At 48.2% G+C, this 27,635-nt stretch overlaps 3 protein-coding genes across 6 annotated transcripts in view; 1 reads left to right on the plus strand and 2 right to left on the minus strand.

Moving 5' to 3' along the window:
* PIKFYVE (phosphoinositide kinase, FYVE-type zinc finger containing) overlaps positions 1-614 on the minus strand; it is a 69,513-nt gene extending 68,899 nt beyond the window's left edge. For all 3 annotated transcript variants that reach the window (XM_040603786.1, XM_040603784.1, XM_040603783.1), the window contains exon 1: positions 388-614. In XM_040603786.1, coding sequence (XP_040459720.1) covers positions 388-614 — 227 coding nt within the window. The remainder of the gene's footprint in view (positions 1-387) is intronic.
* IDH1 (isocitrate dehydrogenase (NADP(+)) 1) lies at positions 563-14,119 on the plus strand. Its single transcript, XM_040603802.1, has 9 exons — positions 563-677; positions 3,248-3,375; positions 5,005-5,296; positions 7,061-7,166; positions 9,776-9,953; positions 10,379-10,530; positions 11,611-11,751; positions 12,512-12,674; positions 13,166-14,119. Exons 2-9 carry the CDS (start codon positions 3,254-3,256, stop codon positions 13,257-13,259), a joined length of 1,248 nt encoding a protein of 415 aa, XP_040459736.1. The 5' UTR covers positions 563-677; positions 3,248-3,253; the 3' UTR covers positions 13,260-14,119.
* Positions 13,736-25,736, minus strand: LOC121092571 (shugoshin 2-like). Of its 2 annotated transcripts, none has more exons than XM_040603793.1 (9): positions 25,496-25,736; positions 24,172-24,312; positions 23,119-23,294; positions 22,793-22,855; positions 22,103-22,197; positions 21,055-21,320; positions 18,525-20,474; positions 17,235-17,361; positions 13,736-16,398 (listed from the first exon to the last, which is right to left on the minus strand). In XM_040603793.1, the coding sequence occupies exons 2-9, from the start codon at positions 24,308-24,310 to the stop codon at positions 16,203-16,205; spliced, it is 3,012 nt and encodes a 1,003-aa protein (XP_040459727.1). In that variant the 5' UTR covers positions 24,311-24,312; positions 25,496-25,736; the 3' UTR covers positions 13,736-16,202. The 2 variants fall into 2 exon arrangements, with proteins under 2 accessions (XP_040459727.1, XP_040459726.1); XM_040603792.1 differs by having other exon boundaries at positions 25,427-25,736.
* Positions 25,737-27,635: the final 1,899 nt, after the last annotated feature.

Genomic DNA, 27,635 nt, shown 5'->3' on the forward strand with positions numbered 1-27,635 from the left:
GCCTCGGCCCTGGTGCGGTCCCGGCGCCGGGCGGCTGCTGCCGGGCGTGGCACTCTGGGCTGCAGCCACCAGCCTAGCAGGGGGGGAGCCCGCGGAGGCGGGTGTTCCTCCCCGCGTCCTACTCGGTCCCGGTCCTCGCGGGGCGCCATGTCCTGCCCCACAGGGCGGGGAGTCCCGCTGCTGGGGGTCACAGTGCGACGTGCCCAGGGCCGTGCCCGCCAAGGTGTACGCGGCGCGGTTCCGCCGGGGCCCTGCAGCCGAGGCGGGCCCGCACGGCGCTCCCCCTGCGACTCGCCCCAGCTGCCCGGGCGCGCCCGACCCCCCGGCGCCCGGGCCTTCGTGCCCGCCAGCGCCATCGCTTCCCCTGTGGCGAGGCAGCCCACTTACTGCGGCTGTCTGGGAGAAGGCCGCGCTGCGGGCTGCTTGGCCCGGCGGAACGGCAGCGGCGCGTTACATGCTGCCGCGGCCCCCTCACAAGGCGGCATCGGGGCGCAACACCAGGGCGGGCCGGGGAGCCACGGCGCGCCCCCCTCCGCTGCTCCGCCGCTGGGAGGAGGGGCCGGCAGGGGGCGCCGCGGCGGCGGAGCCGGGCGGGGGCGGGGGCGCGGCCCCATAAAAGGCGCCGTGCGGAGCCGGGCCCCGCATCGCCGTGAAAGCCGGACCGGCGCCGCCCGCAGGTAACGGGGCTCGGCGCCCCGCGGGTGAGGTGGGCTGTGGCCGCGCTCTGACCCTTTGTCCTTCCCGTCTCGGGCGCTGCGCCCCCCGCCCTGCGGAGGTGCCCGGAGGCAGTGCGTTTGCGCTTTGAGGCCTTTTTGTCTGGCCGTTCGAGGTGGGAGCTCCACGGCAGGGACCGCTCGAGACGCCCCGGTTGCCGAGCGGGTGCCGGCGCGCTGCAGCCACCTCCCCGGCCCAGGGCTGGGCTTCCTCCCCTCGCACCCCGGGTACCTGCTGGCAGTCGGCGGTGTCGCCTCATGCCGGCTGCGCTGGGTGCCCCTCGCGTACGGCGGCGGCCCTGCCGGGCGGCGCCGTACCCAGGTGGTGCCGGTGCGTGGGGCTCGGCCGCGGCCTGCGCGGCGCTGCCTGCCCGTGCTGGGGGAGCCGGGCTGCGGGCGGGCACGGCGGGGAGAGGCCCGGGGAGCGCGCCTCACCTCAGGGTCCGCGGTAACCCTGAAGCGGGGCGGTGTGGCAGTAGCGACCGAGCGTAGGCCTCCGGAGGGCGAGGGGTATTTGGAAATTCACAGGATTTCTTCTGAGCTGCCTTGGCTGAATGCCTGGGTTGGGTGTATTTAAGGTATGGTTGCTGTAGGAGAGGGACCTTGCGGACTTTCGGCAGTTCTGGAGAGTACAAAATCGAAGGAGAGGAGTGGCAGAAGAGTTAACTCCGGGGAGCGCCTGCTCTCTAGAGGAGCTGCTGGGCACGTTGGCGCCGGGGCGCAGGGAGAGATGCTGCTGTGCTGCTGCCCGTGTGCCAGCGAAACGGGGGGCTCCACCGTCTGAGCAGGGAAAAGTCCTGGAGCCGTAAGATAAACATGTAGGGTGCTGTCAGAGTTGTTCAAGAACCTGCTGTTTCCACGTGTCAGTGGAGATGTATGTCGGTGGAGGTGTGTCTCACGTACCATCGTTATAAGCCTGGAGACAGCTCTGCAAAACCTACTGCTGCGACTGGCACACTCTGATTTGTCTCATTTAAGCAGGGAACAAGCCGTAAAACAGGCAATGGTGCGTGGGTGTCTGTGTAGTTTTTTGTGTAAATGGATTGGACTGAAATCTACTGAGTAGTGATCTTGTGCCCAAGCGGCAGGAGTGCGATGCAGTCCTCATTTAGATAGTCACAAATGAAAATTTGGCCCCAGATACTTGCATAAGTAAACTGAGTTCAGACACAGTTTGGTCACGTGAAGGTAAAATTTTCCATAAAGACTGGAGAGGCTGAATACAAATCAAGATGCTATCTTTCCTTGGGATAGGAGTGCCTCCAACTAGTTAATTTTTCAATTTTATATGCTCATAATAAACAGTCTCAGTAACTCACAAATTCTTTTATTATTTCTTGCTCTTTAAAAAGTTTGGGAAAGCTTGGTGCAGTAGCTACAACATAGCTTAGAAAGTTTAGTCTCTTCACAGACTAAAAATATTTAATGGATTGGATTTTGGTCACACAGCACAAGTTTAATTAAAAAAAAAAAAAATTGGAACCAGGAAGCAGTCTTTCCACATGCTTGTAACCTGGGGCCCTTGCACTGCAAACCTCATGCCTCTGAATAGCTTCATCTAGGTGAATAGACTCTGTGTACAGTAGGACTCTGCATTCTGGATAAAGCCATTGGTATCTGTGAGACTGCAACCTCAGGCATGAGAGCTTGGTATCTCACTGTAGTAGCCTAACAGCTGCATACAAGAATGGGACTGTCTTGGGAGGAGGAACTTGCCAAGTCATAGCTCTTGCATAATCAGAGCTGAGAACCGAGAAACTGTCTGTTAGAAAGCAGAGTGCTGTGTTACAGCAGTTGGGTGGCTTGTGGGGTTGGGTTTTGTCAAGGAACAAAGTGCAAATAGAAGGGCAGAGTTCAGGTTTATTTTTTTAGACTTTGTGAACAAATCTCTTGGGAAACCTCTGTTCCATACAGAAAACAAATCTGTCCAGTATTTGTTTTAACAACAGAAATAAAGCTTGCCATGAGAAAGTACTCTTGATGTTACCCTTGGATTTCTGTACCTTTTTTCTTCCTTCCTGGGGAAGAAAGCAAATAAAGACTCTGACAATGCATTAATCTTAATAGTGGCAGTAACATGAGCTGTCATTAAAATAATGTCCACTAATCCCCATTTTTTCAGAAAAAAAGGGAGAAACAGGCAACTGGACTAGAACTTATATCTAAAAATAAGTAGTGCTCATATGTTTCTGTGGTATTTGGGGGAAGAGTTTGGCCATGCTTTCGCATTCTTTTGTACAACCATAATTAAAGCTCATGCCCTCAGAACACGCACCCTTAACTCTCAGTATTAACCTTTATTTTTATCTTCAGCTAGATCTACCTAGGAGCTGGGGCTTTAAGAATAATACTAGTTAGCATGAAACTAGTGATAAACTGTGGTTATTTTCAAGTCTTTAGGAGATTCCTATATGCTGTGTTAGTACCACTCTTGTCGTTGTGCTGTAAAAATACAGGCATGTGTATTGGTGATGTGTGCGGTCAGTTTTTAATGGGAGTTTATGACTATTAACTTAGGTTTATATCTATTGCAGCTCAAGATGTCTAAAAAAATCCGTGGAGGCTCTGTTGTAGAGATGCAAGGAGATGAAATGACACGAGTCATCTGGGAACTGATTAAAGAAAAGCTAATTTTTCCTTATGTAGATCTGGATCTGCACAGGTAATGCCTCTTTATGATACACAGTCATTTTGTACTGCAGTTTGCATGTGTCATTAGGCATTGATCATGTTTCACTTGGCACTGAGGGCCTTACAGCTCCTCCTGCACTAGTGCAGGGAAGCTAACTAGCCCTTTTTATACTGGTAAAGTAGCCAGCAGACCCTCCTGGTTAACTTGTCTAAGGGCCAACCTCACTAAGTACTCTGGAGAGTATAGGCTCCTAGTGAAGGTGGTTTTGTCAGTATGGCAGCCCCTGTGGGGTTCCTCACAGCATTAAGCAATGAATGCTTAATTGTGAGTTATCTTTCCTTCTGTACTGTACCTCTGGTACAGGTCTGTCATAGTTATGGTCAACATTTTTATCTCCTGTGTCTCAGCTTTCCAGCACCTGGGCAGTCTGCATGGTTTCCTGCAGCCTAAACAATGAGAAACATGCATGAGGTGTTTCAGCCACTCCCTGACTTGAAGCATAGCATCTGTGGACTCCGAGTAGGTTTATGGCTTCTAGCCATCTCTGTTTGAAGAGCTGTCTAGAGGGCAAGAGGGTGGTTGTAGGGCACAGGCTGCCCTGATGTCTGTAAGCTTGAGCTCTGCTGCTGACAGTGTGAGTTCGCTGTTGCAATTACTCCACGAGCCTAGGTTGCGCTCTCCTGCTCCCTTCTGGAAAAAACAAACACTAACAGCTGGTATGGTAAAAGGGACATACCATCTACAGTATCTGGTCAAGCAGAACGGGTAACCTCTTCCCTTTCTAGCTACTGAGCTAGAAGTATTAGAGAAGTAGCTGCATTGCCCCTAGCCATGTGGACAGAGGCCTTCAATGGTATCCGTCATCATTAAACCCGCAAGTCTGACCTCTTCCCCTGCTCCTAGAGTCATTTGTATGCCACCTACATCGGGCTTTCTGCTTGCTGGTGTTGAGAACCAAGCAAACAGGAACCCAGAAGCATAATACGTGCACACAGTCTGGAGAACATCCCTTTCCAAAGAGGGGTGGGAGGAGGGAAAGCAGACCCCTGGCTGGGGCAGCACAATGGCTAGATTCAAGTACAGCTGGCTATGCTTCAGGGCTGTCCCATGCTGGGCATCCGTTATTCTCCAAAAGCTATTAAAACAGTGAGTGTGGGAAACGTGCTTCCTCTGCACTGAGGGAAATATCGGCAGTTTTGCTGCCAGAGCAGGATTGTGGGTCCATTGTCAAAGCAGCTTTTAAGCCTGGTGTAGCTTCACATGTTCAGTACATGAAGGAAGCCAGAACCCTCAGCACAAGAGGTTTGAAATAAAGGCCCATATTCATTTGGAGATTGTGCTGCTCTGTACCATTAGAATCCCGGACTGGAAGCTTGGAAGTGAAGGCGGAGGAGATACTGGCTATGTCCCATGTTGGCAGAGAGCCTCAGCCATAAACTGAAGCTGTCCTTTCTGCAGCCTCCTACCAGCAGCAGAAGTGTCAGTATATGAGCTTGTTTTCTTCCATTCCAGCAGAATTTGCACTCGAAGAGGGATAACTTCAGTTATGGCAGAGTGCTGAAACTACGGTCACAGGCACACGTGGGGTCTGGTTTCTTTCCTGTTGGACACAAACAAATGTCCTGGGAAGTTCTGACCATCTTTGTGGGTTTCTTACAGCTATGACTTGGGCATTGAGCATCGTGATGCTACAAATGACAAAGTAACTGTGGAAGCTGCTGAAGCCATAAAGAAATACAACGTTGGCATAAAGTGTGCAACCATCACTCCTGATGAGAAAAGAGTGGAGGAGTTCAAGTTGAAGCAGATGTGGAAGTCTCCCAATGGGACCATTAGAAACATCCTAGGTGGCACTGTCTTCAGGGAGGCTATTATCTGCAAGAACATTCCCCGGCTGGTGTCTGGATGGGTGAAACCCATTGTTATTGGCCGTCATGCTTATGGGGATCAAGTGAGTCACTTCAGTGCTTACCCCTCTCTTTATCTGAGCAGGCTTAGTCCTGAGTGGCATAGAGCTACAAAGACTTAGACATCCTTGTGCTGTTGCTTAATCTCTTGCACTCTACCTGGGAGTGGGCACTTGCTAGCACTTTGTACAGCACCTGCCAAAGTGTGAGAGAGCTTGGTTCATGCCTCTTTCTTAAACAGTGTAGCTGTATAAATAGCATGCAGGGCCCTATGCTTGGACTAGATAGGCCTGTACTTAAACACAGGGTATGACTCCTGCAGAAATAAAAAAACCTTAGAGCTCTCTTTCCTACATAGCAAAGTCTTGAGAAAATATCCTTTACATCACGCACCTTATTACTTCTGAGAAGGACTTTCTTGGTGGCAGGTGTTGCTCACAGTAAAAATGGAACAGAGTGTGTGACTTTTAGAAGTGGGCAAAGTTGCATTCTGTGTGTGGGTGCAGTTTTGGGGTTTTGGGTTGTTTTGTTTTTGTTTTTTTAACTGATCTGCTTCTAAAACTTACTTGCACAGAACTCTTGCAGAGTTAATGTTCATACTGGGCACATCAGGCTGTGGTACCAAAGCAGGGGAACATCCTGTATCAGAGCTCTCCTGCCAGAGGTAGTACAAGGTCATCAAAAGCCCCTAGCATGGCACGCAGTGCAGTGGCCTTTGGGCAGCTCAGAGGACAAGAATTGACCACGCAGTTCCTCATGGGTAATGATATGTGGTAAAGCAGCCAAACATGACAAAAAAAGTCTTCAACAAGAGCAGAGTGCTTTAAATAGATGTTAACCCACAAACTGAGAGCAAGTCGTAAGATTAGCTGTGTTGGGAAGGTAAAATAATAAAATTTCCAAGAGGAAGACAATCGCAAAGCCCTGACACTAGAATAGAATGGGGTTTGAGGTCCTTAACAGTACTGAATAATTGAGAAGGTCAAAATAATAATAGGAAACAATGGATTAAGGGGGAAGGATTGAAACCCTGCCAAAGTATGAGATTAAAGTGAAAGGAATACTATAAGAACATGTAAAGGACATATGTGGAAGACACTTGTGTAAACTCAGAATAGCTCAGGGAATGAATTCCCTCAACAGAAGGGGAACTACGTGAAAGAGTGATGAATTTCAAGGAAATGTAACCTTAAATAATACTGTTCAGGACAGCTGGGAATATGAGACACCCTTGAAGTACATGTTGACTGCTCTTCTGTGTCTGTATAGCTCAGAGGAGCAACATATGTACCCGTTCACAGAATTCAAAGAACTCTTAGTAAAGATTGGCCTTACAAATGTTATATGATGAATAGAAATAATGGCTGTTATTAAGGTGCTGTATGATTCCCCCTTATTCATGAGATCAGTAGTTCTGATATGAATAGCTGGTTTTGAGGCAGGGAGAGGAGCCTTTCTACTCACAGACCATACAACACTCTGGATACTCTGCACTTTAAAACTTGAGTGCATCTGCGAGAATATGTACTCCACCAATTAAAGTGGCCAAAGAATCTGTGAGCTTTTTCCTTTAAAAAGGAACATCTCTTCTGAAACAGGCAAACTCTTAACTACTTGCCTTTTTAATATCCAGTAAAATCATCCAATGGCTGCAAGGCTGAGTAAACAGAGCTTGTTCAATGGGTCTTTTGGTATGACCATTCATGCTTTTCTGCACCCTGCCCTCACAAATGTGGATTATCTTTTATGGTTTCTGTCCTCCTGATAGAGAAAATCATCATGACAATTTTTTATTTTTTTTTTAACAGTACAGAGCAACTGATTTTGTAGTACCTGGGCCTGGAAAAGTTGAGATGACCTACACTCCAAAAGATGGAGGCAAACCGGTCACATATCTGGTCCATAACTTTGAAAGTAGGTATTACCTCTAAGTTGTGATTAAAACTGATATTTTGGGTTTAATTCAGCCTTGAAGTATAGGTCATACCTGTTTGGTGGTAAAATACAACTTTGAGGTAGAGTGAGGGAGAAGGTCTGGGCCTTCTTCATTTATTTGGGAAGTACTGAAAGTTACTTGAAATCTTGGGGTGGAAGAGTTATATTAAACATACAATCATACCAGGCCACCTGTCATGCTCCCTTTATGACGACTCTGGTAGCAGCATGTGTGTTTTCCTCTGATCAGAGGAAAACTTGCGATCTAAACAGGGCTTGACCTGAGTGGAGATATATTTGAGAACAATTCAGGTATAATTCTTTCTGAGTTTAGTTTGTCTTACAGGGTTCTGTATACCTTTGCAGTTTGTACCCTTCTTTGTTAAGCAGTCTTTTTTATTATTTTTTAATTTTTTCAATAGAAAAAAGAAGTGACCCTTACTCTGCAGGTGGAAAGGAGATTAACAAGGATGATCTTGACTGTGTAGGCTCTAACTGTTTTAATAGATGCAGTCCCAAAGGTATTGGTGTCCCTCCTAGCAAGATGGCTGTGCTGGTTGTAGACGTTGCTAGACTCAGGAGGAGGAGTCCTGAAATTGCAGGGCTTTATTGCATGAAAACAATCACGTGCATGTTGCTAGAACCCAGGGTTTTCTTTAGGGTCAGGATTCAGTAAAACATCACACGAGTAATCTCTTGTTTATCAGTGATGAAAGGGTTCAGGATTTGAAGGCCTAGGGTGACCTGAGTATGTGCAATGTTTTGTTTCTAGTTACAAAAAAAACTAATACATCAGGGTAAGCCACACCTAGTTAGTATGCAGTTGGCTTGGCAAATGGGTGCCAAGACTGCCATATGACCCCCTTCTGTAATACTTGATTTCTTTGGCATTCTTGCTCACAGGAGCCTAAATCTCTACAATCTCTTATCACACAGTCTTTCACCCGGAGTTCACTTGCTTCACTGCCGGTCCTAATCTATTTTCACTTGATAGGTGACTGGTGAGCCTGTATTGAAGATGTCTGGCAGTTCCAGCTGTGAAGGCAACACAGCTGCCAGTCTGATTCACTGCTGTGTTGCATCAGCGACAGAAAGCAAGGAAGTGCAAAGATGGCAAATTACTGCTGTTGCCCTGGGGGAACTCTCCTCCCAACAGTTAACTGTTGTGCCACTGTATCTCCACAATGCATAAGGGAAGCATGTTCTGTTGCTATACGAGTATGTTCAGCCTTGACACTGAATCAAGAGATTTCAGTATGATTGTACGATTGCAACAAGGGGTTGGGGTTTTTTTACCTATGTACAAACAGTATTTGAGTAAAACTCAGTAGCTGTCATCCAGCAACTATGATATCATGGCTCCAGAGGACACTGTCTCTGTAGCTGATCAGACCCTGTTCTGTCCTGGACTTGCTGAGGGAGGCAGGGGGACAACATGTATTTTCACTGTTAATAACAGGGATTTCATTCCCTGCCAGTATCAACTTTAAATGACTTTCCAATCTTGGCAAGCAGATAAACCTCTTGCTTTCCCTCTTCGTTCTGTATACATGTCCATATAATAACAACCATCTGGAGATAAGGAAAAATGGATATTAGGAAAGGGTATTTTCAAAAATAATTTTAAAAAAAACCTAGGCACTACACAACAGACTAGAGAGGTGGTGACAGTAAGGTGCTTAAAATAAAGTACATGGTATCTGCTTTGCAGTAGAAACACAAAGAGCAGTGCGCAGAGTATGACAAAGCTTTTTCATGAAGCCCTAGACCCTACTTTCACCCACAATCAGCCTCTCCCATGATCTGAATGCTGCTTTCTCCCAGGTCAGCTGGGCTGTAAGTTAAAGGCACTTTCATTCAGGCTGCTAACACATCTGCATTACACAAGTCATGTGAGTGTTGGTAGTTCCTCATAGCCTTCTAGGGGCTTTGCCTTGCACCCAGGTGGCTGGCCTATGCTTCCCGCAGCTTGCTGGAAGTGAGCCTGAGCAGGTGAAACAAAGCGGTGGGACAGGCCAGACGCAGGTGCTGAAATGATGCAGGAATACATGTGGGGACCTGCTTACGCAAACTAGGCAAAGCTGCCTCTGACTGCTGGAGTTAGTTTTGCAGTGCAGTCAAAACCTGAAGGTGCAAGGCACTTAAGGTGGGAGCAAACCATTTCTAGCTTTGACCAAGGCCCCTGCTCCAAACTGCTGCCTGCTGCTTTGTTAGAAAAATACTCTGTATTACTTACATGGCTAGTGGGAGTTCAAGCACACTCACTCCTGTCACAGTTTTTCTGTTTAGGCTGGATTAGGAAGACACTTCTTAGGGGGTATTGGATCACAGTATTAACATGTACCTAGCTGTAAAACAAAACTGCCTTCCTATCCCATGTGTTACAGGGCTGCTGGAGGTTTGAGCTGGTAGTGCAAAGTGAATCTTCTCCTGAACTGAGATTATTAATAAAATTAAATTGAGAACTATATCAAGATACTTGGGGATAACACCAGCCTGTCTGCCGGAGTATGCTATGGGGAGAGTGTCAAATCCTTAACCAAAACTAAATCCTAGTTGATTCTCCTATGTTCTTCTTCCACTAACAGACTGTGGTGGTGTAGCCATGGGAATGTACAATCTTGACCAGTCTATCAAGGATTTTGCCCATAGTTCCTTCCAAATGGCACTGTCTAAGGGCTGGCCCCTCTACATGAGCACCAAGAACACCATCCTGAAGCGATACGATGGCCGCTTTAAGGACATCTTCCAAGAGATTTACGACAGGTAACTAGGATAGTTGTGTACTTCCTACTGCAGTCCTCTCCAGCCTTGTGAGCTGCTACAGTTAATTCAACATTTTCAGACACTCAGTAGCACTTTGGGGGGCTGTGTACCTTCCCTGTCAGTTTCCCTTGTCCTGCAGGATGCAGTGCTCAATATCTAAAGCTCTGCTAAATGTGGCTGTGGTGTTCATCTCTCCTAACAGGGTTACAGATTCTTTATGGGCTTCTCTGCGATTCTGAAGGAGACTTGCAGTGGCCTAGCAAAGCAAGCAAAGAAAGAGTAAAGAGGATGTCAGTTTCTTTTAAGTTGTTGTTTTTGTGGGGCTTTTTTAATCTTAACTCTATGTACCTCACTGTGCACAATTACTTGCACAAATTGTGCAGTCCCTGCTTGTATGACAGGGTGTTCTGGTTTTTGTTTTCCAGAGAATACAAGTCCCAGTTTGAAGCCAAAAAGATCTGGTACGAGCATAGGCTGATTGACGACATGGTTGCTCAGGCCCTGAAATCTGAAGGAGGCTTTGTCTGGGCCTGCAAGAACTATGATGGGGATGTGCAGTCTGACTCTGTTGCGCAAGGTATGAGATGTTTCCTGTGCTACACTGAGGTAGGCTCAGTAGCAGTCCCTTGTGAGCTTGTATCATATGTTATGTAGTGGCCCAGGAGGTGGCATTGGGTCTCAGAACTTACACCTCTAACCTGTGGCCAATCACAGAGATACTAGGCAAAGAATTTCTGATTGTGCTTTTCCAAGAAAATCCATTGAATGTAGACTGCTTAGTTATACTTCTTTGCCAGATGGCAGTTATACCAACATAATAACTGATAGGCTTTCCATTCTAATGGAAGGTATCCAAACAGCTGGGATTTTGTCACTGGCAGCTTGAGTTAAGCTGACTGGTGGTGAGCGTACTGGGAGGTGCTGTACAGATAAGTAAGAAAACCTTCAGGACCTAAAGCTAACTGTCAGTTGTAAAGAGAAAAGTTGGTATGTTGAACTTTACAGACTTGTAGTGCTTGATCAAAATCCTATATAACCAAGCTGCATCCAAATATGGATGCAGAAACCCAAAGGACAAGGTGTGTGGCTTTATGTAATATACTCTTTCTACAGTAATGCCAGCAAACTGCAGAACAAGGATGCATATTTGACTAGTGAACAAAGAAGCTTGCAAAGACACAAATCTCTGAAACCTACAGGGTTAGAAGTGATGTGAATGATCAGTTTTGCCAGCTCACAGTTCCTTTGACTAGAGCAGATGCCCTTGATATGAAGTAGATTTGTTTCCTAATCCCCCTGTGCAGAAGATAGCGATTGGCAGCCCAACACTGCTTATTTAGGATTCTTTGTTGCCATACTGCACCTTTTCAGTAAAAATCTGTCTGGAGCAAGTTACATGAGAATACTAATTTTCTTGAAATGGTGCAGAATGTCTGTGTATCTGTATCTTATGGTTCAGCAGCAATTTCTGTTCAGACAAACTGTTATCTTGACAAGTTGGGACTAGCCAGGTAGTTGCAGCAGCAGCACTGTTGTTCAGGAATACTCATATCAAGGCTGAGAAGGATGTAGGGGGATTGTAGGATGGGAGAATTAAGGGCAATTTAAGGGGGCTGTCCAAAGTAGACACTGAACTACTTAAACTTGTGTCCTGTAGGCTATGGCTCTCTGGGGATGATGACCAGTGTGCTGATCTGCCCTGATGGCAAGACTGTTGAAGCAGAAGCTGCTCATGGCACAGTTACTCGTCACTACCGCATGCACCAGAAAGGCCAGGAAACCTCCACTAACCCCATTGGTGAGCTGCTTTTCACTGCCCTTCAGTGATCTCTACATGTGAAAGAACAGGTTAGGAGTAGGAACAGGTGAAACGGGTAGTTCATAATGCATTTTTCTTCCATAGAGATAGGTGCAGCCTGGAGCGAAGACAGGCTGGAATGGAGTAAGTGCAAGCAATAAGCTAGACCTAACCTAGCCTTTGAGACATGCTGTGCTCTTCCGCAAACAATGGGTTTATAGCTACAATGGCCTTAAAGTTTAGGTTGGTTGGCTTTTATTTTACTCCCCTTTCTAACACTCCAAAAGACCCAGCCACCCCCCAAACCATTTACATACTTAAAGTGTAGGTGCATCTAAAACGGGACATGAGGGAAAGAATCCTCTGCAACTGTGCAGGGACCAGAGTGTAATGTTATACCAGGAAGAAGACTGCACCCTTCTATTGTAAGGACAACTTTCTGTGTAACCAGAGTCCCACCACTGGGACTCACTGCCTCCAGCTATCTCTTTTTGAGTTGGGCAGGAACAAAATAAGAGAAAATGGCATGCACAAAGAGATCGCTGGAGGCAGTGAGTTTCTGGGGTTTGTTTTTCTTTAGAACTGCACAAAATGCAAAAGATGCCTAGGTGAAGCTAAGTGTTCTCTTTCCCATACCACATTTTCTCCTTTTTGGCTGTTCTCAGTTTTATTAATATTAAAAATTACTGTTCCACGTGACAGTTTAGAACAACGTCCAGGGAGTTCTAGAAGGACAGAGTAACCTAGTGTTCTCTCTCAGCCTCCATCTTCGCATGGACAAGAGGACTTGCTCACAGAGCTAAGCTGGACAACAACACTAGCCTCAAGAACTTTGCAGTTGCCCTGGAAGAAGTCTGCATTGAGACCATTGAATCTGGCTTCATGACAAAGGACCTTGCTGCCTGTATCAAAGGCCTACCTAAGTAAGTGTAAGAGTAATGGCTGTGCTTGGAGGAGGCTGTTTTATTTGGTGTTTCTGAACAGCATTTGCTGGAAAGTTATTTTAGTGTGATGAAGAATTGCAGGAGTCTGGTCACAGAACAGGGCTCACCTGTACTCAGTGGTGTACAAACAGAATGTGAGACTCCCTGCCCCAAGTAGCTTAGTGTAGGTTGCTCTGTCCCTGCTATCGTACCAAATACACGGGGGAAGTAAAATAAGGAACTGCAAAGATTTCTCTTATGACGGGCTGGCCACATTGGCCAGATCCTGCCCTGTCCATTTATTAGGATGGAGACCTGCTTTACTGCTAAATACCACCTGGCTACCTCTTCTCTGGAGCCTTTTGGCAAAAAACATCAACCTGATGAGTAGGAGATAACTCTCATTGTTTTAGAGGCAAGGCTTAAGAGTTCTTTGAGCATTTGAGTTGCTTTACAACTAATGTCTGTCTTGTGTTGCCTCTCCCCTGCAGTGTCACACGCTCTGACTACCTGAACACCTTTGAGTTCATGGACAAGCTTGCTGAAAACTTGAAGGGGAAGCTGGCCTCTCTGCCCAAACCTTAAAGTTCTACTCAAGCTCCACTAACAAAGTGTCTCCCGCTTACACCAGAGTGTAAGTGGCACAGTATCACACTTGTGTAACATTTCAAATGCTAGACAAAAATGAATATGTACATTTTTTAAAAAATGTTTAAAAGATCATGTTTTCTTAAACCCCTTGAGCTGCTGGGCTGGGCCTTACTTTTGCTAAGCAGCTGAATGTGATAATACTCAAGCTCAGTGTGGGCCTAGATGCCCAATGTCATTCACCACAGGCCTGAGGTTTCTCACCGTGACTTTGATCTGTGTTTCTTTTATCTCTTCCTCTCAGACTGAAAGCCAGTCAGCGTCACAGCTCTGGTCAAACCAGCGGTGACTTACTGTCCAACAGACCTTAGAAATCAGAACCGTCCTCACCTTTCCACTACTGTCTACTCAGTATAAGTAGCTCACAGGGCTACGCCAGCTCTACTGCAGCCCTCCTCTTAATTTATCTTTTCGTGTCAACCGGAGCATAGTATCCTGAGACTAAGGGATTTGGTCCCATTGCTACAGTCAGGACTGGCATTTGGGAATAAGCACTTATAAATGCTGGAAAGAAGCCTATAGGCTGAGAGCCTAGTAAAGCCATGCTGCAGTGTCTAAATGCAGGCCATGCATTTAGTTATATTTCTTCTGACTGGACGTGAAATGTAGGAACTGTTACCTCTTCCCCCACCCCACAATTCATAAAGGTGCAAAACTTATCTCCAGTTGTCTGGGTTATTACTTACCCTTCCTCGTGTCATACAGCAAGTCAGATTATGACTCTGAAAAACTATTCCATCCATGGTTGTGTGTTTGGGGTTTTTAGTTCAGACTAAAATAAAAGCCAACTAACGTTCTTTGTGTCTCTCCTTCCTTTGTGTGGTTAACAGATATGGGAAAATTCTGCCTCAGAGAGCAACTCCAGTACCTTTCAGCACAGTCCAGTACATGCTGGGACAGACTGTCAGAATGCAATTTAAGCACAAACTGATCTCTCGCTTACTGATTTGTTCTGGCCCAGGCCAAGGTGTGATCCATAATGTGGTGTCAAGCATCAGGTAGTGCACAAGAATGTAAAGGTACCAATTCCATTGAAATTTTGTTTTGGGACTAATGTAAAGTGAAATTGATGCATCACTACTCAACAAAGATCAGAAACTGGTTGTATGTGAGACAAACTCTCACGCTGCAGCTGACTACCTGTTAAGTGTTGGTTAGGATAGAAATGCAATGTTAGACTAGGTTAGCTAGTATTAACATTTGTTTTGGGATGAGCACGTGTTTGAAACACAGCTCTACCACTGCTAGTAGCTGTCAGTCTGCCTTCAATACGAATGAACACAGTAGTCTGCTAGTTTGTTAACAGGAGCGTGTAAGAAGTGCAGCTGCACAAAGTCCCATTGCTGACCCATAGAAGCAACAGAAACAGTCATATGGAACATCTGGGGATTTATGTTCCTGCCTGGCTTCTGACATCAGTAGCTCAAATTATGATGCCATAGGCAGGCAGGTCATGCTACAATAGCACCTCTAACAAATTCCCTGTTATTTACTAGCTCCTATGTGGCTTCCAGAGTACCAGAGGCTTGGTACTTTTCAGGAAACTGAAGAAATAAAGGGGCATTTTTAAATCTTACACTTCTTTTTTTTTGTTTTAACTTACGTACTTAAGTACAGTTTGAAATGTAAGCAGTGTAGTAGTATTTACCTGACTGCAGATAACACTGTTTTCCCTCTGTACTAATGTTCTGGAAGGCTCTGCAGAGCACAGCAGGTCCCCATCTGTCCTTACGAACTGATGGATGCTGCTGCAGTGCTGAGGAAAGGAGCACTTGGCTCTGTGTTGGGAGAAGCAGCACTAAGTGTGGTCGTAAGAACAGAGCATCCCTCTCCTTGCTCTGCCGTGGAGAACCATGGAGAAAGAGGAAACACTTTTCCTGCTTCCAAGGAGGCACATTCCCTTCGCCTTTACTACCAATACAATCACTTATTTTCCCCACTGCTCCCTCAGATGTTTAGTATCAATAAATCTTCAAAGTTAGACACCAGCAGACCCTAAGAAAGCAAGTCCTGGAGGCCAGCGGGCACTCAATCTGCAATGGAAGAGCACACAATTTCCTGAAACGTGATTGTGAAGCAGCTGGTATACTGCGAGGCAGGCAGCGCTCCCAGGCAGGGCCCTCGTACTCCCACCGCCAGTGGCAGCACTTTGCACCAACACTCCCATCAACAGACCCCAGCAAAAGTTGTCTCCCATCAGAGTACAGCCCAGCTTACCTTTACCACTGACACTGATGTTGTTAGACGTGTCCATCTGTCCCCCAGCTACTGTGTGCTCAGGACTGGTGGCAGGCTCTGTTTTCAACTCCATCGGTATGCAAATCCCCACGGACAGCAAATACAGCGAGGGGATCTATCAGTTACTGACACAGCTCCCTTCCAGAAGAGCAGAGAGCTTTGACTTTAGGGCAGCAGTCAACCCTAAATTCAACTTTCCCGTGGACTGCTCTACCTGTACAGAAGCCACTTTTCACAGGAAATGATGCTAGGCAGCACGCCTCTTCTGCTTGCTGCCAAAGTCTGGGCTGCTTAAACACTTTCATACCCTTTCAGTGGCCTTGTGGGGGTCTGCCATGCTGGAAGATCAGCCCTCCAAGGCATGCTCTGCCCAGGCTTCTGCAGGGCCAGGAGAGAACCGGCAGAGGCAGCTAGCTGTCTCTGGTGCCACAAACACTTGCGCACAAAGACTCTGCAGACAAGCACCCCAGCATTTAAAGGTGGAAGGGAGAGGGCAGGAAATAAATATCACAAAGCTTTTATACTGTCCACATAGGAGAGTTTATTTATATTTAAAAATAAAAATAAGCTATACAAAACATTAAAAATACCCTAGTAAAGACATACTAGCATCTAGGAGCTTGGTGGCTGCCTGTTCAACTACTATTTTCCTTCTGACTCCATGTCTCTTGCAGTTGTTACTAGCTTGCCTGCCTTGGCACTGGGACATCCTTCAGGAAGCCATACTTTTTCCTCTTTGATCTTCTTGGTCATCTGGCAAGTCGTCGTCTTTTTGGGTTTCTTGAGAGGCGAGTAGAAGAACTCCATGTTTGTAAAAGGGTCGCCCCGCCTCAGTTTACTGCAAAGCCAAAAAGGTTAGATCGAACCATCAAGGTATTTCTTGAATGCAATGAAAAGAAAAGAGATGAATAAAACCCAAGAAAAATTAGTGATGCACAATGCAACTGTTCACCATCTGCTGACCAATGCTCAGCCAGTACCGCAGCAGCAACTGGCCCCTCCTGGCCAACTCCCCCCAGTTTATATACTGAACATGACGTTGTGTGGTATGGAATATGTGGTTTGGGCCAGCTGTCCCGGCTCTGCTCCCTCCCAGCCTCTTGTGCATATCCTCACTGGCAGAGCATGGGAAACTTGAAAAGTCCTTGACTTAAGAGTAGGCACTGCTTAACAACAACTAAAACATTAGTGTGTTATCAACATTACCATCACTCTAAATCCAAAACACAGCACTGCACCAGCTACTAGGAAGAAAATTAATTTTATCCCAGCCAAAACCAGGACAGCTGGTAGTATTGGAAGTATCACTCAGTTGTACAAAACTTTAGATCACAGAATGGCAGCCACTGAAGTCAGGGCTTTCACTTAGCTGTCTTTATTTAGCCTGTATTTTATCCTCAGTGCTAATGAGGGATTAGTGTGGAGTACAACAGATACAGTCAGCTAAAAGATGTGCTCATTTCAGCGAGGGAAATAATATCTTTGGCAGCTTGTTACCAGAAGCCTGCACATGCATCTACCCTAATGCAGAATTTTGGCTTAACCACACTGTAGTAGGAGGGTCACAGAAACACAAAGTGGCAGAGGGTCCAGCCCTGGAAAGTGAGCACATGAGAGCATAGCTGGGGTTGCAGCATGGGAACAGTCACAAAAAGGAATAGTTTAAAGCCCAACCTGTTGAGCTTTGGCTCCTTGTAGCAGGCTGGTTCCCGCCTCCGCTTGGACAAGCGCCTTGACATTTCTTCAGAGCTGCAGGAAGACAGAGTCCTGACATTGGTCAAGTCCTGCAGTGGCCTGATCTCTGCAAAGGGAGACATTCACATGAGTTGATCGAAGTGTTTCCAAATAATTTCCAGATATCCTAAGAAATACAGCTGCCAAATAGAGAAGGGATGCATTACGAGGTTTCTCTGAACACTGCACAATCCTGAATCCAGTCATGTTCCCCCAAAAACTCAGGACCACCTTTGTTCAAAAATCCCAGACCTGCTCCTTAAAAGTCAGCTCATGAATCAAATTAAGTTCCTCACTGGAAAAATGCAGGTCAGTAATAATACTACTAGCATCATTGGGCCCTGGTGTGGAAGAAAAATGACACAAAACCAGTAGTTAATAATTCTAGTGCCCAGGAGTTTACAGCCTGGAGGACAAAGCAAGCTTACGGCACCCAAACAAACTGAGAGACTTCCAGCACGACATAGGACCCTGCCAGTATTTGCTGCAGCTTTCAAAGTGAAATCAGCTAAGAGGGGGAGGGCAGGAGAACAAAATTCCTCGTTCTCTACAAAGCACAGCCCACTCTAGCTATAACAGGCCTGTCTGTCAACAGCTACAGGAAGGAAAAACCCCACAAAACAACTCTCTTTACAGAGTATTCAGTAACAGCAAGCTCCCAAAAAGGCTCAGCTTTACTGTATTATCAGCCAAGGGATACACCCTCCATATCCTTTCAGGAAACAAACCAGAAAACCACAACCAAGAGAATTTACATAGCTCCTGAAGAATTTCCATTGAAGATACCACCTAGGTGTAAATTCTGAAACCTATCAGCACTAACCACTCTGGACCAAAAACCTGCTATCTTTATTCGTATTTGTGCCCCAGTAATGCTGACTCTAGCAGAGTCAACATCACATTATACTTTTCAACTGCTTGAGTAACTGATGTTCTAAATGGACTGGCATGCCCTGTAGATAACTGGTAAAACACAGCTCGCAGCACATGCTCCTAGTCTTTTCCCAATATCCACACATGAACAAGTGACCAGAAATTCTTACAAGAATGCTGACAAATCAAAAGCAAATGCAGCCACAGAAATGACTGGCCAGCATAAATGGTGTACTGGACACTGATCTTTAACTCTGAAAAAAATGGAGAGGGGGGGAAGATAAATATAAGCACTGGCTGCATGGATTTTTGGCACTTTTCTCCAAACACAGGCCCTCTCCCCAGCCTACTACTTACCAGGTTCCTGTGAGGATGAGCTTTGAAAACTGGATTCAACCTGGTTTCTTTCCCCAGATATTTCCTTTGCAGGCTTTTCTTTAAGTATCAGGGAGCTTGCTGGCAAAACAGAGGATTTCTCTGGCATTCTGTTGCCCTTGGTACTTAAGCTCTTGGAAACCGGTACATCTGTAAGCCTGGGGCTAAGAGGTGAAGCTGCAGAACAGGTCACAGAGGTGGATTCAAGACTGTGCGAAAGGTCCATGAGATTATTTGTAAGTTCTATCTCAGCTATCTTCTCCTCCAGGAGGGCACCTGGCTCAGACAGCAGATCTTTAATGAAAGAAAATTTATCCATCAGGACAGTTTGCTTGGATGCAAGTTCCACTGAACTTCCAATGTGTGCCTTGGCACCATCACTTTGTCTGGCCAGGGAATCAGTCTCTGGAGGTCTAGAACTGTTCCTCTTTCTCTGAGGCTCTGGTTGGGTATAGGCCTCTATTTTCAAAGCATTCACATCATTGTCAACTTTACCTTGCCCCTTTTCTTGAAGGCCTCCTGTCTGTTTTTTATTCCTCTGAACAGCTACCATCCTCAGAACTCTGGGGATTTTGCTAGCTTTGCTCGAAGCAACAGGCCTGGGAGATAGAGTTTCACCCCCTTCACAATCTGTCTGGACACAACCCAATTCTCCTGGAAGAGCCAAAGGATGGACAACGTAAGTTTTCCTGCTACGTTTAAGATCACCTGGCAAATCCTTTGTGCTCTCCTTAGCTACTCCTTGAACATCTATACATGCCCCAAACCCATCAGCTTCTTTTCTCTGATCACAACTGCTTTTCCTGACAGTGTTCTTCCTGCTTGTCTGGGTTTTTTTAGGCCGTTCCTCAGCTTTGGCCTCCGGTATTTGCACGCTTTTTGGCAGATACTCCTCAGAGTCGTCTCTTGGCCTAATTACTGTAGTTTTTCTGTTGGCTTTCTGTCTGATGCTCTTTGTGCTCATGCTTAAGTCCTCTTGTGGAGCACAAGCACTTGAGGCCTCTTTCCTCAAGAAAAGTGCATTTTGTAGACTAGAATAATCTGAAACCTCATGACTTGAGAGGGTAGTAACTGGGCTTTTTGACAAGCTCTCCATACTCTGGATCTCAAAGACAGCTCCCTTTTTAACCTGCTGCAGTAAGTCACCACTTCCAGGACTGTGCAGCTGTGCTGGATTCACCACACATGTTCTTCTGCGATCTTGGATTTCATCAGGAGAGTGAGAATGTTGCTCCACACCACAGCTTCCGTTATTCCTGTCGATGGCCCCCTTCTTCCTCATCTCAAAAAAGTCAGGCTCACTAGAACATGTCGCAACTTCTGGCTGAAGAAGCTTATTTGCACTTTGAGCACTCTCTTCACCTTGAGGTATAACAGAACTACTTTCTTCATTGTTTTTATTTGCATTTGTTTTCTTTTTCCGTGTGCTTGCTTTTTTAACAGTTGTTTTCTCACCAGTTTTAGAATTACTTTTGCTTTTACCCTTTACAGGAACAACCTCTGGGACTTGGTTATAGCTGGGGTCTGTTTCAACACTGCACCCAGTTCCTTTAGCCTGTGACTGATCACAGAAAATCTCTTCACCCAAAGATTTTCTATCAGGAATAACAGTGGTTTGAGTAGGTGAAACCAGGCAAGTGGGAGATTTCAGCTGTGGCTGTGTGTTGCTTTTATTGGAGCTGCTGCTGTCCTTTATGATGCTCCACTGAGCTGGCCAAGTGGGACTGACATGTGGGAAGATATCCACAACCAAAGAAGATGGAGTGCTTGTTGCAAACAGGGTGGATCGCTTTTTCCTCTGAGTAACATGCCCTTGTGATAGATGATCAAAGACATTTTTCACCATCTCATCACCCTCATATGAAAGAGGATGACTTTCCCAGGCAAGTGCTGGCAAATCATTTGGATTTTGTTGGGTGGCACAGGAGGGATCTGTTGGGAAGCCTAAATTAATTACTGAGAAACACAGCAGGCAAATGACAGATTTCTCCATACCGCTAAAAGCCATGCCCCACAAATCCAGAACAGAAAACCCATGATTTTGTCTCTACAGGGACTCCCCAAACACACTGTGTAACAGAATTGTGCAGCTGCCTCCCCTCAGAACAGAAACGAAGCCCAAAGCAAGATCCCTTAACCAGCCTGATATTTAGGAATGCTTATGATCTGTATGAGAGTTATTATTTATATGGCAAATTCACAAGGAACAGAAGATATGCATCTAGTCAGATTCTGCACCTTCAGACATTTCTGAAGTTCAGTGCCTATTACTCAGAAGGCCTGAGGGCTCTTGAGCTATTGCAGATATGTTAAATATCCCCATCAAGACAGCCCGTTCTGGAATAGATAATTCTAGTGGTATCAGCATCACTGAAACATGCAGTTCATAACAGTCACTAGATGCTGATGGAGTGATAGTTAAGAGCTAACTGAAGCTATGGCACTGCCCTCATTCATTTCAAAATGTAGACATGCAGGCATACTAGAAGAACAGCAAAAGATGCAAATTTACCTCCAAAGATGCAAGAATCAAGAAAAGCCTCTTGTGCTTCCATTCCAGTCAGCTTTTTCCCATTGTCTTCCTGGTGAGACTGAGGCTTCTCAGCAGGCTGCAGTGACAACATGTCTTTGGAGGCAACAGGCACAACCTCCAGGGGCTCATTAGAAGCAGGTCTCTGAAGATCTAGTGAGGATGTAAGAACTGCTGTGGAGCTGCCACCTTGCTGTCTTGCATTACACAGCTTGGAAATGGGCACCCTCATTGGTATTCCTGGAGCCCTGGTGAGAAGGATTAACAGCAATGGAACACGTTTCATACCTGTGACAGGCCCCAGAAACCATCAAAAGCAGCTGAAATACATTTATGAACACTTCAAGTGCTGAAGAACACAGACTGCACAGCCAGCACAGATTACCCATTTTTGTGCAAGTACAACTTGTACAGAAAGCACACTGCTGCAGACACAGAGACAGGAGAAAAACAAGAGAGGCAGCAAGGACCTTTCAGCACACAGGTTGCTACCACAGATTCATGTCACTGTGGAACATCAACACAGCTGCTTGGAGGTATGCGCATGGGCAGCTCCAAGGGCCCCTCTGCATTCAAAGGGGAAACCAGACAGAGGAGAAACATAACTTCAAATACATTGTAAGAGATCCTGCTCTGACCTTCTTTCCAGAGCGCAAGTTTACATCGTACAAGCAGGTGATTATTAAGCATTTCTATGTAACAAACACCAAAGCAGCAGCACTCACTCACTCAAGGAAATCTTGCAGCGCTCACCAGCTACAAAGGAAAAACTACCTGAAAGCAATGCGCTTTCATCAAAGGAGGGAGAAAGACCAGTTTATGCATAGCCTTAGCATTTGGACAAATAAGACAAGGAGTGGCAGCACAAAGACACAGAGTACAGGAAAACGACAAGCAGTGGCGGTTTAGAGAAAACATCTCATGTAAACCAGATAACCAGACAACTGGGCACACATATAAAACACGAGAGGAAGTTTAGCATATAAAAAATCATGACAAGCTTGGTGGTATCTGACATTTTAACACCCACCTCATAAGTTGATCATCTGCAATACTATCGGCCCAGCTATCTTCAGTCACGCTGCTCTGCTGGCCATGGGACAAGGATGCAGAACTTGTTTGGAACTGGAAAGCAGAGAAACAGAAGGGTGGTTTAAAGCTCTTGCAATCTCCCTTACAGCCTCCTGCACAGAAACAGCAGCTGTTTCACCCTGGAAAGTATGTGAAATACTGCTGACGACCCTCTCCCCTTTAAAATTGCACAAATTATGGAATAAGTTTAGCAGTCAGATTCTGTCTCCACAGGCTTAAGGATGAAGTTAAACCAGTTCAGATAATCTGAGACTAGGAAGCAGGACTATTTCCCACCCACAAGACAGAGGACATGGAAAGCATCCTATTCCCTATCCCAAGTTCCCATGGCACTTGGAGAAAATAAAAAAGAGAAACTGAAGTCACAACCTGTCATAGCAGAAAAGCCTTCTGGCCAGTACAGCCAATGATCCAGAGGAAGGCAGTTTAAAACTGTAGCCTTTCCTACAGAAGTTACCCTGGAAATCCTTAATACTGAGCTAAAAACAAGGATGCAGCCAGCACAAGTCAAGCAAGCGAAGAAAAATAGATGAAGCACCAAACACTGAAGCAAGCAGGCAACACAAAGCACAAGACAAAAACACAGCCCCCTTCCCAGAGCAATGTGCTCATATTTCCTGTGGTTTACCTCAGACAGCCAGGCCATCTTAACACCATACACAAAGCTTTCAAGATCCTTCAAGACATTATTCTGTGTTGAGGTAATAAAGAGAGATAAATAAATACGTTAAATCAAAACATCTATTCCAACAAGGACAATGGTAGCCAGAGCAAGGCATGTTCTGGGAGAGCACAGCTCGGAAAAGTAAGCAAATGAACATTTTTCATGCGCAGAGAGTACAGACGATCAGTGACAGCGCACTCCTCCCAGTAGCATCTCCCAGACTGAGATGCTAGTACTGCATACCTCGCTCACCGCCCCTCCCCATCCCAGCCACACAGTTAGTGCCATACCAAGAAGGAGAGCTTATGCCGCAGCACAGCATTCTGGAAGTGGCACTGCTTCACTTCCTTCTGTAAGATGGTCTTCTCCTGGGTGAGGCGCTGTACATTGGCTTTCTCTGCATTGAGGGCCAGGGCCAGTGCTTTATTGTTGTGCTTCAGAGAGACTTTAATAGTGGAGGAGTTGTCTGTGAGGGATATAGAAGTATCACACAGAATCAGCATCCAAGGTTTCATCCACACCTCTTCCCTGATCTACTATTTCCTCTTCCCAGAATAGCCTCCCTCAGGTTCAGATCTCTGTAACTCAACAGCCCCCTGACAAAGTCAGCAGTATAGTTCCTTCCAGCAACAGAAATCTCCAGAGAACAGCAGGAAAAACCTGCAACACTTCAGACACCCCCTCAGTGGGTCATGCTTGGTCAACAAGGTACTGCTTCAGTTCTTACTGAATGATGGTGTGGTTCAGGTGCTGAGCTTGAACAAGTCACCTATAGCTCTGAATCCCCACCTTCACCCAAGATGAGACAAACACCTCCTTTTGTTTGTAGTAGCCCCTGACTAGATTTAGATCCTTGTTTCCCAATTTCAAAATAAATAAAAGTAACAGCAATGCCTTATTCAAAGTATCCAGATTCTCTCAAGCACTATTGTTGCATTACTTCCCCCATAAAACCAAATCAAATCACAGTTAGGCTAGCTTCTGCACAGGATTGCATATACACTAAAAAACACTTTCCATGACTTGTTTTTGCTGTTTGGACCCTGAGGACTCAGTTATCCAGCCATGGCTGTCCAACGCCAGCCGAGGCACTGCCAAGCAGCCTGCAGCAACCCCAACAGCTGCTCCAAAGGTTCCCCGCGAAACCTGACAGTCACAGGTTCATCGGGCACCTTCGGGCACCTGAAGTGGCACTTGACACTCATTTGCAGGCTATGAAATTCGCTAGAAACCCGCTGGCAGAGAAGGCACTGCTGGAGGTGGCTGTGCATGTGTGATCGCCACAGCCAGAGGCGGGCACGGCTGGCTGCCTCCGCACCGGCTGCAAGGCAGAACACACTCACTGATGATTTTGGTTTTGATCTTCGATGCAAGCGAGGCACTCAGTTTCGCGTTCTTCAGGGGCCCCTTCTTCTTCTCCCGCATGCGCTCCCTCACGCCGCTCAGGCTGAAGGACGTTTCGGAAACCTCCCAAGCTGCCATGGCTACAGAGAGCGACAGAGCAGGCTCAGCTCCCGCACCCCTCGGCAACTGCTCACGGCCGAGCCCCGCCGCTCCCCCCGAGAAACGTCCCCGCGGCCTCGTCCCCCGGAGCCCCCCGGCAGGCCCCAGGCTGCGGGACGGGCCGCAGGCCCGCGGCACCGCGACACGCCTCGCCCCCGCTGCTGCCGGCCTCGGCGGCCGCGACAGGAGCCGCGACAGGGGCCGCGACAGGGGCCACCATGACCCCCCGCCTCGCCCCGCCCCCCGGCAGGACCCCCCCGCCTCGCCCCGCCCCCCGGCAGGACCCCCCCCCGCCTCGCCCCGCCCCCCGGCAGGACCCCCCCCCGCCTCGCCCCGCCCCCCGGCAGGACCCCCCCCCCGCCTCGCCCCGCCCCCCGGCAGGACCCCCCCCCCGCCTCGCCCCGCCCCCCGGCAGGACCCCCCCCCGCCTCGCCCCGCCCCCCGGCAGGACCCCCCCCGCCTCGCCCCGCCCCCCGGCAGGACCCCCCCCCGCCTCGCCCCGCCCCCCGGCAGGACCCCCCCCCGCCTCGCCCCGCCCCCCGGCAGGACCCCCCCCCGCCTCGCCCCGTCCCCCGGCAGGACCCCCCCCGCCTCGGCAGGACCCCCCCCCGCCTCGCCCCGCCCCCCGGCAGGACCCCCCCGCCTCGGCAGGACCCCCCCCCGCCTCGCCCCGCCCCCCGGCAGGACCCCCCCGCCTCGTCCCCCCCCCCAACGGCTGGACCCCCCCACCTCGGCAGGACACCCCCGCCTTGCCCCCCCCCCCCCCGGCAGGACCCCCTCGCCTCGCCCCGCCCCCCGGCAAGACACCCCCGCCTCGCCGCCCCCCCCCCCCAGCAGGATCCCCCCGCCTCGCCGCCACCGCCCCCCCCCCCCCCCCCCCCCGGCAGGACCCCCCCCCCCCGGCAGGATCCCCCCGCCTCGCCGCCGCCCCCCCCCGGCAGGACCCCCCCGCCTCGCCCCCCCGGCAGGACCCCCCCGCCTCGCCGCCGCCCCCCCCCGGCAGGATCCCCCCGCCTCGCCGCCGCCGCCCCCCCCCCGGCAGGACCCCCCCGCCTCGCCGCCGCCGCCCCCCCGGCAGGACCCCCCCCGCCTCACCTGCGCGGGCGCCCCGCGGCCGAGCCGGCCCTCCGGCAGCGCTGCCCGCCGGGAGACTTTTGAACGTACCAGAGCCGGCCGACAGCTCGCCCCGCCCCGGTAACGGCCGCCTGCCTCTGCGCGAGGCTCCCGCGCGCGTTACGGGCTGCGGCTCGCGGCCCCACTGCCGTCAGGGCGCGGGCGGCTCGCGCGTGGGGGAGCTCGCGCCCCCGCCGCCCGCTCAGGCTGCGCGGCCATTTTGCGCTGCCGGCGCCGAGGGGAGCTCTCCGCCCCCGTCCGCGGGGAGAGGGGACGGCGAAATGCCGCAGCCCCGGGCGCTGCGGCCGAGCTTCTGAGGCGGGGCTGCCGCTGCCGTGCCCCGGGCACAGGGAGGTGCAGCCGCTGCAGCGCCTCAGGAAAGCCCCAGGGCTGCTCCCGAGGGCCACCCAAAGTCGGGGATGGCTCGTCCGCGGAACTCGGCATCCGGCTCGCAGCTTTCGCCTGCGAAAAAGTGACGGTTTGCGGGCTACTTAAAAGGAAACCCCAATAATCTTAATTACGTCTCGGTCCAAGTTAACGCATTGCTTTCCAGTCAACCTTGAATTTGCCCTCAAGGTGATGATGCATGTGCAGATGTGACTCTCGTCAAATGTTTTAAGGAAACGACATGTCAGGCAAAAGCCGCCAAACGGCTGAAGGCCGGCAGCATGCGGTGGGGTGCAAGGGAAGCCTGCCGTGCAAACAGGGCCGGTGGAAACGCCGCTGCCTGCCGCCACAGGCGGTGAATGGTAGCCCTCTGCAAGGATCCTAAATCCTACCCGTTTCTTCTGGTATTTGTTAATACATTACCTGATGAGCATTAAATAATGAAAATTATTAAATAAATTTATTCCAATTAAGTAGCGGATTGACAAAACCCTCCATACCAGCCCTGAAAATCAGACCAGCAACATGTAACGATGCTGCAGAACCGCCGGTTGCTTTATTTCTTGCTCTGGGAACCTGTGATCCACATTAAATGTGCTACAGGAAAAGACTTGGGTATCCTTCCCTAGTACATATCCTGTGCTCCATGCATGACAAATTCCACAGTTCGAGAAGCCTAAACTTGATCTTGCTAGGTTTACGAAGTTACTTCACTAAATTTCTTAAGCACACTGGTCAGCAAATTAACAGCAGACAGCTTAAAAACAGAGACCCTTTCGCACACAGCCCTGTTTAAACAGTGGAAATCTTTGCCAGGTGATTGCAGATATCAATTACTCAGGTTTCAAGTTGAACAAGTTTGTGGAAGTAAAAAACAAGCAAGGGCTATTAACTGCCAAGACGACACTTCATGCTCAAGAAGGTCCTGAGCTGCAAATCAGTGGGGAATGGGGAAATACATTGAGAAAGAGCACAGTGAAATGAAGTATGAGAAAGCACAAAAGAAATAAGGAAGAGAAAGCACAACACAAATTCTGTAAATACCAAGTAGGCTTTTTCCTGATCATCTACATCTCATGATAATACATTTGCTTTAGTGTTTTCTTAGGCCATCACAGAGGGGCAACATTATGATCATGTCTCATAAGCCCATTCCTATTGTTTACTAGGTAATCAGTTAATAACATAAGAAGAACATTCCCAAGCAGGGGGTGGCTCATTCCATTCAGAACTACAGCCTGGCAGCCTTCCTAATCTACAAAATCCAATAGCCTCTCACTGACTTGTTAGCCATCACAATACATGGGCTACCGTCAGCAATCCTGTAGAAGATGTGCCCTGTATCCATTGGAAGGACATCAGGATTTAATAAGTCACGTTGGGATTTCTTAGCTGTTAGAATTTCTCCAAATATTGTAAGTGAAACCATAACACTGATGAAAGAACAGGTAGCAAGATCCTTGCTATAGATACGCCATAAACACTGCAGATAGAACCCCAGATAGGCTCTTGAGAGGTATCACGTCTAGTTTTTCACCATTTTGTACAGTGGAATGCTGGAACAGTGGAAGCTGATAGCTTCTTTTACAAGCAATTAGATCCATCAGAAAACCCAGTGAACAGTCTCTCCCTCCCTTGTTAGCAAGTCTTCTATGTTTCCAACTAGTCATTCAGCAATGAAACTCAATGCTTAGAAGTGTAAAAGGATCATTTAGCTTGAAACTGATAACCCGACCTGAAGGTGCACGTTTAATCTCTTCTCTGTGGTGGATTTTGTTTTTTTCCCTTTTAATTTCTCTCAGCT

The sequence above is a fragment of the Falco naumanni genome, chromosome 8 (genome assembly GCF_017639655.2).
Source record: "Falco naumanni isolate bFalNau1 chromosome 8, bFalNau1.pat, whole genome shotgun sequence".
Lineage (NCBI taxonomy): Eukaryota > Metazoa > Chordata > Aves > Falconiformes > Falconidae > Falco > Falco naumanni.

Coding starts and splice junctions, on each gene's coding strand:
- LOC121092571 (XM_040603793.1), bottom strand. CDS start 24,310: ATGGCAGCTTGGGAGGTTTCCGAAACGTCCTTCAGCCTGAGCGGCGTG. Junction 22,856..23,118: donor GGCATAAGCTCTCCTTCTTG/GTATGGCACTAA, acceptor ACCTCAACACAG/AATAATGTCTTGAAGGATCT. Junction 16,399..17,234: donor AAGGAGCCAAAGCTCAACAG/GTTGGGCTTTAA, acceptor TTGGCTTTGCAG/TAAACTGAGGCGGGGCGACC.
- IDH1 (XM_040603802.1), top strand. CDS start 3,254: ATGTCTAAAAAAATCCGTGGAGGCTCTGTTGTAGAGATGCAAGGAGAT. Junction 7,167..9,775: donor TCTGGTCCATAACTTTGAAA/GTAGGTATTACC, acceptor TTCCACTAACAG/ACTGTGGTGGTGTAGCCATG. Junction 10,531..11,610: donor GTCTGACTCTGTTGCGCAAG/GTATGAGATGTT, acceptor TGTGTCCTGTAG/GCTATGGCTCTCTGGGGATG.